The sequence below is a fragment of the Alligator sinensis genome, unplaced genomic scaffold, assembly GCF_000455745.1.
Source record: "Alligator sinensis unplaced genomic scaffold, ASM45574v1 scaffold77_1, whole genome shotgun sequence".
NCBI lineage: Eukaryota > Metazoa > Chordata > Crocodylia > Alligatoridae > Alligator > Alligator sinensis.
Genome location: NW_005843102.1, coordinates 315,941 through 329,072, shown reverse-complemented (window position 1 = coordinate 329,072; position 13,132 = coordinate 315,941). Strand labels below are relative to the sequence as shown.

At 42.2% G+C, this 13,132-nt stretch overlaps 1 protein-coding gene across 1 annotated transcript in view; it reads right to left on the bottom strand.

The window, feature by feature from the left end:
* The window catches only part of MAP2K4 (mitogen-activated protein kinase kinase 4), a 155,890-nt gene that overhangs the window by 35,512 nt on the left and 107,246 nt on the right, over nucleotides 1–13,132 (bottom strand). Inside the window, exons 7-8 of the mRNA XM_025193803.1 lie at nucleotides 7,026–7,145; nucleotides 45–96 (exon numbers count right to left, since the gene is read on the bottom strand). Coding sequence (XP_025049588.1) covers nucleotides 45–96; nucleotides 7,026–7,145 — 172 coding nt within the window. The remainder of the gene's footprint in view (nucleotides 1–44; nucleotides 97–7,025; nucleotides 7,146–13,132) is intronic.

Genomic DNA, 13,132 nt, shown 5'->3' with positions numbered 1-13,132 from the left:
AGGGAAAAATTGTTGATTCTCAGAAGAGAAAGATTTAAACTTACCTCTGTGAATTATTTTCAAGTTTTCTTTTAAGTGGTTTAGTGCTTTCACAGTCTAAAAGAAAAGAAGAAGGTTATGGACCAACTGCATAGTTGTGACAGACACTATTTGAATGCAATAGATTCTTCTTTTGATCTGTTTTTTTTCAATGAACGTTGCTTTAAAACAAAAACAAAAAATAACCCCAATTTTTATGTACACAGGGAAAGTGAAACAGAAGAGTAAAGTGTTATAATTTATCAGGACACAAGCCATTAACTATTGAAAAGATTAAACTATATTTATCTTAATAGCTAACTCATGGCCCAGCTTGGCCAGTGTTCAATTTATGTTGAAGATTATTAATGACCACATCATTCCACTGATCATTTCAGTGGAACTAATAGATGAGTAAGGGACTACAGAACACAAAAAAGATACAAGTCAGCAGAAGCCAATGGGAGTTTTGTCACTGATTTCATGGATGGAAAGACATCAACATAGAAAATTTTTAAATGACTGAAAATTAGTAATATTTTCTCACTTAGCTGTTTGCTGAATAGATTATCAAAATGATGTCCCCAAATTTGTATTAAAAATATGTTAACAGTATATAGCTGTTATACTGTTAAGCACTCAAAGGATGATGTGATCAATAAAGTACAACAGTTCTCTGAAGAATGATTCTTACAAATGGCCCTTTTTTTACTTGTCCAAACATTTGCCTCCCAAAGAGGAGAGAATTAAATCTCCAGACTCTAAGAACCAAAATATGCTTTAATGCATTTTACTCCCAATTAATCCTGCAGAGCCTGCACAGCGCAGAGCAGGCAAGATAGTGTCTCTTCCTTCTTGTGTGTCTTTAAAAATATTATTTTCCAAAATTTCCATCAGACTGATACATTTCTCTCTAAGCTATGGAGCTGCACAGCTGTTTGCTAGGTTAAAATCTGGCCTAAACAAATCTGATTTGTGCATAAAAAAAGGAAGAATCTAGTTTGATTCTCAAGTGAAAGCTCATTTATAGTGATAGTAGCCAGGGAAAAAAATATCCTGTGTGTTCTTGGTACGTTCACTTTAAGTACTTGACACCAATACATATACATTATTTTCTCTACTGTTCATGGGGACTTTACCACAGCAGTAGGGAAAAGGAAAAAAAATGACGATTATAAGATCAGGTAAATCAGCATGGGGTTTAGCCTCAGGCATAATGTCTGAGCTACTTCTAATCTATTTTTTAAATTGTTTACATGTCTGCATACTGATGAAGCCAAGGTAATGACCTGGTAAGCTATCTTTTCTCTAAGAGGTACACTTTTTAAAGCTTAATCAGAAGCCACTTACTAAGCAATTTCTTTTCAACTAGTATCACCTGATTCCTGAAGTGCAACTCCACTTCACATTCCATTCCTAACATAACTGAAAACTTGGGTAGCCTACATCATGAAACTTTCTTAATAGCCTCTGTTTTTAACCAAACTCAGTGTCCATGTTACTAGAGTTTACGGGTAATTTTGATGGCTAAGGTTTTTGAAAAATGTGTGCCTGAAGTTTTGATCCTAAGCCATATTTAGGCATCCAGATAAATGGCCTAATTTTCCAAAGTGTTGAGTACCTGAAGTGGAATTCTGTTATCCTTTGTGTACCTAAATGACAGTTTTCCAACCACAAAAATGGCACTTAGACACAGTTTACAGACATATATGCATATATAATTATATTGCCCATACTGGGTAGGCTATGGACTGGCTGGGCATCTATGCATCTATATAAGCAGGTACACAGGCATAAGTCCCAGAAAAAATGGTGGAAGATAATCACCACATATCCACATTTTAGCCCCAATAACTGAGTGGTTAAGGGACTTGCCTAGGACATGAAGTTCCCCCACACCCAGAAGGGACTTGAACCTACAACTCTCACTTCCCAGCACTATGCTCTGACCATCAAAGCAAAGGGCAGATATTAATGCTGTCCCAGGGTTGCCAAATGTCCTTAAAAACAGGCTAAAAACTCTTGTCCATATAGTCCATAAAAAATTCAGTCATCCATAAAAAAAAAAACTAACAAAGGAACTGGTAGCTTGGTTGAAGATCCCTCATCAGAAAGAAACTGGAGATCAGTTTGATGAACTGATAAGCCTGGTGTCTAAGCAGAAGCACAGTACCCTATAGGGAGCTCATGGGAGCCTGAATAGCCCCCTCCCACAGAGCAATCTGCTGCTGCATGTCAGACCATGGTTTCAAACCTGAAGCTTTGGCCTGACCAGTAGAGCTACTCATCTTGGTCTGCCATCCTACAGCTGGCCATCCAGGATAATCAAGGCTGTTCTGAGGCTTCCAGAAGAGTCTAACCCAGGGGTGGGCAAAAGGCGGCCCGTGGGTTGGATGCGGCCCGCCAGGCCATTCCATCCAGCTCATGGGACCCCTAAAAATTTTAGAAAATTAATATTTATTTGCCCCTGGCTGCCTGTCATGCAGCCCTCGAAGGCTTGCCAAAACTCAGTAAGCGGCCCTCCGCCCAAAATTGCCTGCCCCAGTCTAACCCTCTCACTAGCACCAGAATGGCTTGACAGGGTCAGCTAACCCTCTACTCCTCCATATAAACTCCAGACCCAGAACAGGAAGTGTCTGGGCAACAGGACTCAACTTGGTCCTCTGTTCTTTGCCCAATCTCCCATCTTTTCAATGTAGCTCGCTCTCTGACTGTACTTTCTGCCTGATCTCCTGGCTTCTTGATTTGGTCCGTAGCCAGGGTTCTGCTCACTTCTCGTGACCCTAGTTGGCACCTCAATCCCTGAGTGGCCCCAGACCTGGCAACCCACAACGTCCCTATCTATGCCTGTTTGTAACACTGCTCGCCTCACAGGTAGGCAGACAGTTGTGCTTCTTTGGGGGCTCGTGCTGGGATGGCGGGGTGGGGCTGGTGGTGATAAGGTTTAGGGTAGGCTAGAGGTAGCATGGAATTGGGTATGGTTGGAAGCATCAGGGTGTGGGGAGAGTAGAGGATCCCTGGGGTGAACGCAGCATGATATGAAATCACTGCTATTATCAAACAGTGTTTCTGACCCAAGATTTGTTTTTAACTGATAATCTGTAAACTTTTTACTGACAACCAAACTTTTTTACTATGGTTGATGGGTGATGTGGTAGATGATTGTCCAAGGCTGGCATAAGGGTTACATGTATATTAAGTAAAACATATGTCAACAAAAAATTTGACTGTCAGTAAAAAATAAAATGTCTTGAGCTAGCAACCCTGTACAGTCTCCTCTTTAGATTCTATTCTGATATTGAGATACTTTCGAGTTGAGCAGCAGGCTTCTGACCAAGTGACACTTGCTCTAGGTTGTTTGCTTCCTACTAGCCCTCTTCTGGCTGCCCCGGGAGCCAGTATTTAAAGGAAGCACTTTTGGGGCTAAAAAATGGAGGCACCTTTCTTCTGCTGCTTCTCCGTCCATGCCTCTAACCCTGTTCACTAGTCACGATTTTTTGTCCAGTTACAATTTTTTAAATTGCGCACAAACATGGGGTGTGTGTATGTGGCTGCACAGGCTACTAACATGCACAGTATACATATGGATGTTTATGTATCTACACTGCAGAGATAATAAAACAGCAAACTATGTATAAGTGCCAAAAAGGCCACTTAGGTGGCTGGAAAACTGTTATTTAGATCAGTGTTTTCCAACCTTTTCCAGCCCAAGGCACACTTACATTAATAAAAATTGTCTGCAGCACACCTGTTAAGGCATTCCCCATCCTCAAACCCATTGTAGCACATTGTAGCTCACTGCCACGGCAAAATTCCGTGGCACATCTGTTCATTTCTGATGACACACTTTTGTGCCATGGGACACTGGTTGGGAAACACTGTTTTAGATACCCAAAGTGTAATAGAATGGCCCCACAGAGGATCCCAATCATTTAAAATCTTAAACCATGTAGATACATGTCAAGAATTATTATTGGCACACATCAACGATTGAAAAGTGCAATATTAATGTTCTATTAGGATTATTTTAAATGTTGTTTCCAGGTTTGTTTGTTTTTTGTAAGAGAAAAGATGACAGAAAAGAAAATACTACAATATTAAATTATCCGGTCAGTGTCTGAAATCCTTTGCAGCTCACCTTATGGGGAAGTACTTCCCCATGAGCTTCAGGGCCCAGATGCTTTTATTTTATAACACAGTGAATGAAGCAAGTTTTGCATTTAATTAACAGACTTATGATTTTCCTAACTGTGCTGCTGACATAAGCACATATTTATGTGCAATAAAGCTAAAACACTAAAAACATATAAACTGTAATGCATATATTTCAAGTTCAGTTCTCTGGGACTTGTAACTTGGTCAAACCTACACCAATTTCGACCAGAATATTCAAAGACACAATCTTTCACAAGGGTTATTTCTCTGTCAAACTTCAGATTTCCATTTTCCTTCAGAGTTGCAAAATTTGTTTTAAGAAAATGTTTTCACTCTCCTGGAGGGTTGGAGTTCTTTTAGGAGAAGTAGGCATTGTTTTTAAGAAATTGCTTTTGGACAGAGACCAGATCTGAACAATTGCTGCTCCAAATGTGAAGTTTTGGAAAGATAACAATTATTTAGAACAAGGATTAACCAGTTCAAAATCCTTCACATCTCAGCTCTCCTATTACAAATGATGTTATAGACACAGCGGGTACATCTACATGAGTGCCTGACTGTGCAGTTGTTACTGTGCAGTCATTTAGCATTTGTTTTAGCAAGTACTAAAAGTCTTCACAGTAACTGCTGTTACTGCGCAGTCCCAGTGGTGCATGGGTCATTTGCAATCTTACTGCACAGTAGCAATGAGCTACTGTACAGCAATGAGCAATGAGCTACTGTACTTGTTGCTACTGTGCAGTAGTGTTGGCATCACGGTTTGTGACCACTGATGCTACGTTACTATAGCAATGGGCTATGTTGCAATAGTTCATCACTACAAAGACATATCATCTCCTGTAGATGCACCCAGTGAAAATGTGGCACTGTCCTACAGTGAGTTGGGGGAATGTATGTTTTATATTTGGTGAGAAAGCAGGTGCAGCCATCTAAGAGTTGGCATGGAGGGCTGGACAGCCTGTTTGTGTATGGCTTTTCTTATCAGTAAAGAAGGCTCTTGCAGAAGAGGGATTTCAATTCTTAGACCTTTGTTAAAACCAAAATAACTTGTTCTCCTTTCAGGCTGTCAAGGGTTTACCCTTGAGTGGGTGCATCTACACATGCCCCCCCATGGCACAGTTGTTACTGTGCTGTCATTTAGTACTTGCTTTAGGAAGTACTAAATGATGGCACAGTAACTGCGCCATCCTGCCAGCGCACGGTTATTTTTACCAGCTACATTGACATAGTGGAACACTATAGCAAGGTAGCTTGTCACTACAGCGAAGCTGTGTTGGCATCACAGTTTCTGCCTGCTGATGCTACATCACTGTAATGACGAGCTACATTGCCATAGTGCTTCACTACAGCAACATAGTGTCACGTGTAGACACACTCAGTTTGGAGGTAATTAAATGCATCTGAGAAACCCAATCTAAAACAAATGCAAACCACTAGCATGTCTTCCTTCCCAGTGAAGCACCAGGTTTTATAGACTATTACATGGTAACAAGAGAATGACAATAAGTTTTATATGCCCACCTTTCCCTTGCTGTACATAAACAGTTCTAGTTCAGTTTTCAAACTCAGTTTCCTAAGGCTTAACCCCTAACCCTGTGGTATACAAGAGAGGATGTTTTTCTGAACCCAGTTAATCACGTAAGTGTTCATTTACGTAACTCAAACATACCTATCTTTTGGAACTGACATTTAAGAATTGTCCGCTTAATTGCTGGAGGGGGAGAAAGATTTACTTAGAATGAGTAATTTATCTGAAACGTCAAAGGGTCCAGTGCTGACAGCCACAGAGGCAGCAGGTTACAGTTCATCTGCTTTTTGACAAACAGATGTTAGCACTAGAGGTGGATGAGAAGGGGGCATACTGGTGTTCCAGCTCCCTGGTTGGAGCATTACAACCATGCCTCAAAGGCCCTCTCTCCAGCCAGGGGGCAAGAAGGTTGTTTCTTGGGTTTCCACATCCCCAGAGAAGTCCCATCATTGACCCCTGCCCTCTCCCCTGCTAGGTAAAGCAGCAACTGCCAAAGACAGTCCCTTGCCTTGCAGGGGTAGCAAGAGTGAGGAGGACTGCTTTCTTCTCTCCTCTGCCCCTCTCTTGCCAGGTGTGTAAGAAGGTGTGTAAGGAGATGGGGTGGGGCTTACATGCTGGGGTTCTCCTGACTTGAATGGCAGCTGCTGCTATTTCTTTTGCTCGCTCCTATGAACGTGACTTTGGGCTGCCGTCCTTGAGGTGCAGGCAGCAGTTCGAGCTTCTGGAAGCTGCTTCTGGTGCTCCCCTTTGCCCCCCACCCCCAGAAGCATGACTGTACCTCCCACAGCAAAGCCTTTGCATCCTTCCACCCTCCTTTCCCTCCAAATGCACCACTAGGCACAGCACTTCCCCTGCTCAGTTGCACCAACTTGGTTCCGTGCCTGTCAGGAGAAAAACTCCTGGGGGAAGGGGACCAAACTGGTGCCCCCTCCAAGTCAGTGCCTGAGGCTAGTGCTCTGTTTGCCCCAGCCGAGTTATGCTACTGCCACCCATGGGCATTTCTGATGCCTGAACAGTCCCAGAATTCCCTAGAACTGTTAAAGGGGCAATGAAAATGGGCTCCACCACTTGAGCAGTCTCAGATTGTAACAGGCTGCTAAAGTGGTATAAGGAAGCCAGCCCCAAAGATTATTAAATACATCTGCATTAGATAATAAACCCATGTGTAAGGAAATAGGTCTTGAGCATAGTAAAACAATGGTATAATATTAGAAAGTATGAATCAACCAATTCATTCATTATCAGGGGGAAATGATCCCCAAAAAATCATATGCAAAACATTTAAGTTATTTTTAAAATGTTATAAAATAATTAAAATACTTACAGCTAAAGTGATTTTGCCTAAGATTTCTTCTGGAATAACGTCATCTAATACACTATATACATATTTGTAAAATTTATCAAACGAGGTAGACATGAGCTCCATACAGATCCAACAGTCACCCTAAAAAAAATGAATATCTGTTACTGTCCAGCTGAAGTACTGCACAAGAAAATGTGCTAAATGCAGAAAGGACTTTCATATTTGATCAAGCCTATGAGCCATCAGCATGCATTATCCTCCAAAGACACTCAGTTTGGCAGGGTTCAAGCCATATGGAAGAGTGGGCCCTTGGATGCACATACTAGCACATCCAAAGAAATTAAAGGATTTTTTTCTCAAGTCATGACAATCTGTTTCTCCTAGAAAAGAGGGAGAATTATCAGCATGGGAGACATCTCATCCCTTTCTGTGACAGTGGATCCCAAGTAAAAAAAGAAAGAAAGATAATAGTTGCTAAAATCCAAATCAGAGCTACTGTTCATAATTTACATCCTTTTATTGAAAAGCTATAAAAGGAAAAAAAAACAACAAATTACACTGACCAATATCCAGATAAAACTAAACTCTGAGTTAAAGTAAACTTTACTGAGAGACTACCATCCCTTTTTTTCAAATTGTGCCTCCCCCTTAACACTTTGGCATGTACACAGACCTGTGGGAGCCAAATGCTGAGCCTCTTGAAATGTTATCTACAAATAATTTCATTTTTTCATATATATCCATCATATCCAATATAGCAGGAACTGCACAATGTAATCATAACTGTATAACAGGAGAGTGTCTAATAAAATGAAGCATTTTATGAAGTCATAATTAAACATTTAAGTAAACTTAAAATTTACATGTATTTATGTAAAACTGATGGCAACTTGACTATAGTGATTAAATTAGCTTTTTACTTATATTAAAACCAAAATCAACTATAACTCAGGCCAAACTAAGGGCTACTGTATCTTAGTTCATGATTAAGATTTGAGCTGCTCATGGTAGACTGGGATACCCTAAAAGGGCATACTTTCATTATCAGAAATACAATCATAATTTAGTGTCAGTTTTTTTCTCAAGAGACACACTGCACACTTGATCCTAAACACGTTGCAGCATAATTATTCCTTTAAGCATCTATACCCAAAATGTCAAATGTAGGGGTTGTGAGCTGAGATGACTAGCTTGACATTCGCAGTCTGACTGACTACCACCTACAAGACATATGGTAAAGGTTAGTACAAGAAAAGTGCAAATTTATGTCTGTTTCTAGGAAGAACGGCTGATAATATAGGTTGCATGCAGCTCAGAATTAGAAGGTGTGTAGAGAAGACTTCATAATATAAGATTTTGTTCATTGGTAAGTGTTGTGTATTAATGTTTCAAATAAGTGTTGTGATGTGAGAAGGCTATGACCCTTTTTTCTGTTTCAGATCCAGCAACCATTGTCAACGTGCTTGTAAACTTAAGGCTAGATGACTGCAATGTGCTCCATGTTGGGTTACCCTTGAGGACTATCTGTTGCAGATGGCACAGAATGTGGCAGCCCACTTTCTGCCTGGGGTTGGTGGCTGGGAACATATTACTTCAGTGCTTCAGAATCTACACTGGCTCCTAATAATCTAGTCACAATTCAAGGTCTTGATCCATAAAACCCTAATGTTGTTGGTTTATATAAATCAGGTGAAATTTGAATCACAGGTGATTATAAGCAGAGAGCTTTGTTTTCCATTCGCTAAGGAAAAACATGGATTTTCTCTTTTAAAGGAGAAAAACGCGGGAAATTATGGGTTCCCCCTTGCAGGCTGGCAGGGAGCTGCAGGGAGCAGGACTCAGGGGGTACCATGTGCATGTGTGTACACGCACATGCATGTGACAGCTAGGCAGCAATTGAGAGCAGCTCCTGCAGCTCCCTCCAGGTAAGTCTATGGGGGCAGAGGGGAGAGGGCACAGGTGCTGCGTTGGGGAGGGAGGCGGCACAAGCCCCAGGGCACTGGGGTGGGGAGCACAGGAGACGTGACAGTGCAGCACAGGTGATGCAGTGTGGGGGGTGGGGATGGGACAGGGTGACAATGAGATGTGGCAGGGAGGCACAAGACTTCTGTGCCCACAGCAGGGCATGGGGCTGCAACCAGGCCAGACTACATCTGGACGAGCTGCCTCTGCGACCCAGCAGGCAGGACTTGGCACAGGAGGGAGAGTTGCACTGCCATGGCCACCGAGGTCAGGGTCAGCAGTGGTGGCGCAGAATTATGTCCTCCATGGCTGCTGGGTGGACAGGGGGCACCTCACCTTGGTGACCATGTCAGCGTAGTGCTCCCTCCTTGTGCTGCAACCTGCCCATTGGGCTGCAGAGGTGGCTCCTCTGGAACTGGTCCGCCCTGTGTCCTGCCAGATTGCCTGTGCCCTCCCCATCCCCCACATGTGGCCCCCAGCACATTGCCTGTACCCCCACGTCACCGTAAAATTCAAAACTGCCACTATTAGGACCTGGAGAATGGCTGTTAGGAAAATGTAATGCTACAGTATCAGTTGACATTGCATCTTTGAGTTCCATTATTTGTGGGAGATCTATTTTTTCTAAACGATTATGAATTTAGATAAAACATGGGTTTCCTGAGGAAAATTAGCCTTTTTTAAAAATTGAGAAAATAATATTATTATATCCATCCTAGATGCCAACAAGCTCATATTAAAAAAGCAGAAATTGAACTGGGAGACTGGAAATGTTAGAGTTGTAGTCACAGAGAAGTAGGGCTAGAAGGGACTCCAGTGCTCATCCAGTCCAACTCCCTGCCTAAGGCAGGATCATCCCTATCTAAACCATCCCATACAACCATAATCAACTCTACATTAGACTACCCTCAGCCCTGATGCAACACAGACCCAACACCCTAACCTGCCACATGTAAAACAGAGGAACCACAGCAGCCAATGTTCTGCTTCTATAAAATGCTGACAATATATGCTCAAGGGTAGAGGGTCCTGCCTCTTGCAACAGAGGAAGGCAACACCCCCTACAGTCCATACCAATCTGACAATGGGGTTAAATTTCTTACTGACTCCAAATATGACATAAACTGAAATCTTTATCTCTTGGGCCCATCTAATAATAAGTGTGAAACAACTGTGGCTATGTAACACTTTGTAATATTCCACAAACAGATCTATGTGAATTTGGGCAAGACTTTTCTACATGTTCTGCATGTCTGACAAATATGAACAATTCAGTAATCTAAACTGTTGTGAATTCCTTCATCCTTACAGCTTTGAGGTGGCCTTTTAACTGATCAAAGTCTGAGGCTAAGATTTTCAAATCTCCCTATAAAAACTCAAAAACCCAGAAGCAGAAACTGTTGGGAATATCTGCAGAATAGAGTTCAGTGTGGGCAAACTTAAGCAGTTTCTCTGTCTATAACTTCTGATGAGCTCAACACTGTGTTGGCTATACTACCACTTAGTTCTTAGGCTCTAGTTTAAAACATTGTGTAAGTGTTTCTACAGACTATAGACATATCTAAAAAAATAAAGTTACTCATCAGTAACTGGAGTTCCTCACAGTGTATTATCCTTATACACAATCATCTCTGGGTGTCTTGCACCCCTAAATTTCAGAGTTCTTGCTTTAGCAGTCCCTATAGTGTGTACTCTAGCCCCAATCCCCCCATGATGGCTGGGAAGAATGGGGGAATGAATGGAATGGGAAGAATGGAAGCAGGGTAGAATCAGAATGTGTATATGGTCAATACATCTCAAAGAACTCCTGCTACTGCTAAGTACCTTCATTTACTTCTCCAAACAATGATTACAAATTATTTCCTATAAACATATACACAACCTAGTGGGTGATTCCAAAGTAGTGCCCAAATACTGGAGGTGGGTCTCAGAGTCCCCTAAGGTAGCATTTCCCAAACTGTGGGGCATGCCTCCCTGGGAAAGTGAGAAAGGTTCCTAGGGAAGGTGCGTGTGAATCACAATGACAATCAGTAGCCACTACTTTAGCCGCTCTCACAACCCCTTACCTTAGTAGTTACTATTTCTTCCTCTCACCACCACTTCCCATCAACAACAGGAATCAACAGCAATCGGCAGTAGGGGCTGTGGCAGAACGCCACTTGCTTATCCCCGAAAACTCTGCTCTGTGACAATTTGGTTAGGATGGGCCCAGCAGAGGATACACACCTTACCCTATCTCTTTAGGTAACCTGAGCTGGATACATTCCTGAGGGAGGGGGGAAACCTGCTCCCTCTGCCTACGTGATTAGCATCACATACCTAGGTGAGGGGCTTGGGCACCCTGATGGGCTAGAGACTGCCAATCTGCCTAGCAACCAGTGATGCATTTCAAATTGGTTGGCTGACAGCCAACAGGTGCTGGCCTCCATTGGACCAGGGAAATGAGGTCATAAGGGCTATATAAGTTAAGGACTGCCCAGGCAGCGGGTGTGCTCTAGGAAAGGGGTCAGCCAGACGTAAGGCACCCCCAGGGAGGCACTCAGAGCCTAGAAGGTGGTCGGGCACAGTGAGGAAGGTGGCTAAACGCAGGAGCACCCTCTACTGGCCCACTACAGGGGCAATCAAAGGCAGCAGCTGAAGTAGGGAGGTGCAAGACTGCTTGACTTTACTACAGAGAGATGTAAACTCCCAAGATTTGGGGAACACTTCTCTAGGGGAATAACTAGTTAGGACTACTCTACAAAGTGCAGAATACTGGAGGTATGAATGGAACTCTGGGTGGCAGCTCTGGAGGCCTGTCTCTGCTTCAAGTAGGTTTTTGCATGAGGGAGACAATGCTTCTAGTGAGTATAATGTGGCTCTGGAATTGTTCAAGGTGAATGACATCTCATTTGTTTTAGAGCAGACAAGCTCCATGTCCTCAGAAGAATGCTCCTCAGTTGCTGATCAGAGTCCTTTAGGGAGACCTGAGCATCAAACCACCGACAACGGTACACTGCCATTGCCAACATCACAGGGATAATTAAAAGAGCAAAAGTGTCCTCAGCCACATAAATCAAAGCAGGACAAGGAGGGAAAAAGCAGGACACTATACAATGAAGATAGTGGTGAAGACCAAAGATAACCTTACAACCCAGGTACGGAATACAGGCAGTCCTTGGACTTACAACACAAATGGTTCCTGAAAACCGCGTCTTAAGTCGAAACACCGTAACTCGGAACCAATTTTCCCATAGGAAGCACTGTTATAAATGGGGGATTGGTTCCTGAACCAAGGCCCAACACCCTGTTTTCACCAAAAATAATCAAAAAGTTTGTACTCAATCAATTATAGATGTGCAATATAGCTACATTAATGCTATATGTAAATAGCAATCATAGTGATTTGGAAGGACTTCTTTGGTGACTTGCTGGACTTTTTGAAGGGCTCTTGGTTGGACTTTTTGAACGGTTCTTGGCTGGAGTCTTCTCAGGATTCTTGGCTGCAGGTTTTTCTGGAGTCTTGAACCTGTTCACTGGCATGGAGTCGCATCAGATCAAGTGTTGTAAAGTTGAAACTGACGTCAGAAAGTTGAAACAGGGTGTCAATTTATAAACGTTGTAAGTGCGAAACGTTGTAACTCGAAATGTTGTAAGTCGAGGACTGCCTGTAAATAGTTTGCCTCAGTCCTCAATAACAATGTAATTGAGGACAATGATAACGTACCAAATGTCAATGAGGATAGTGTTATGAAAATTACTATGTCTGAGTTGGAGATTAATTAAGAACCCAGATACTGAAAAAAACAGCATATGAAATAGCAATCTTTTTGTCTGACTAAGTAATAATACATCAATTCAGGGACAGCGCCTCTGACAGGAGAATAGCAAAAGTGACAGGCTTACTAGTTTGACTTCAATATTTTACAAGATCTTGGAACATATATTGAAGGAATAAAATGATCAGGGATATGGAAAAAAAACAGAAAATGGGACAAAACACATCGTTTTATCCAGGGAAGACTGTGTCAGACCAATCTTACAACAGGAAAACTGTTTTTTTAGACAAAAGCAATGCAATGGACCTGACCTATCTAGATTTAAGCAAAGCTTTAGATAGCATTAGGGGTGCACCAATAAAGATTTTTTGGGGCCAACACCAATGGACGATTGTTAACGAGCCATAT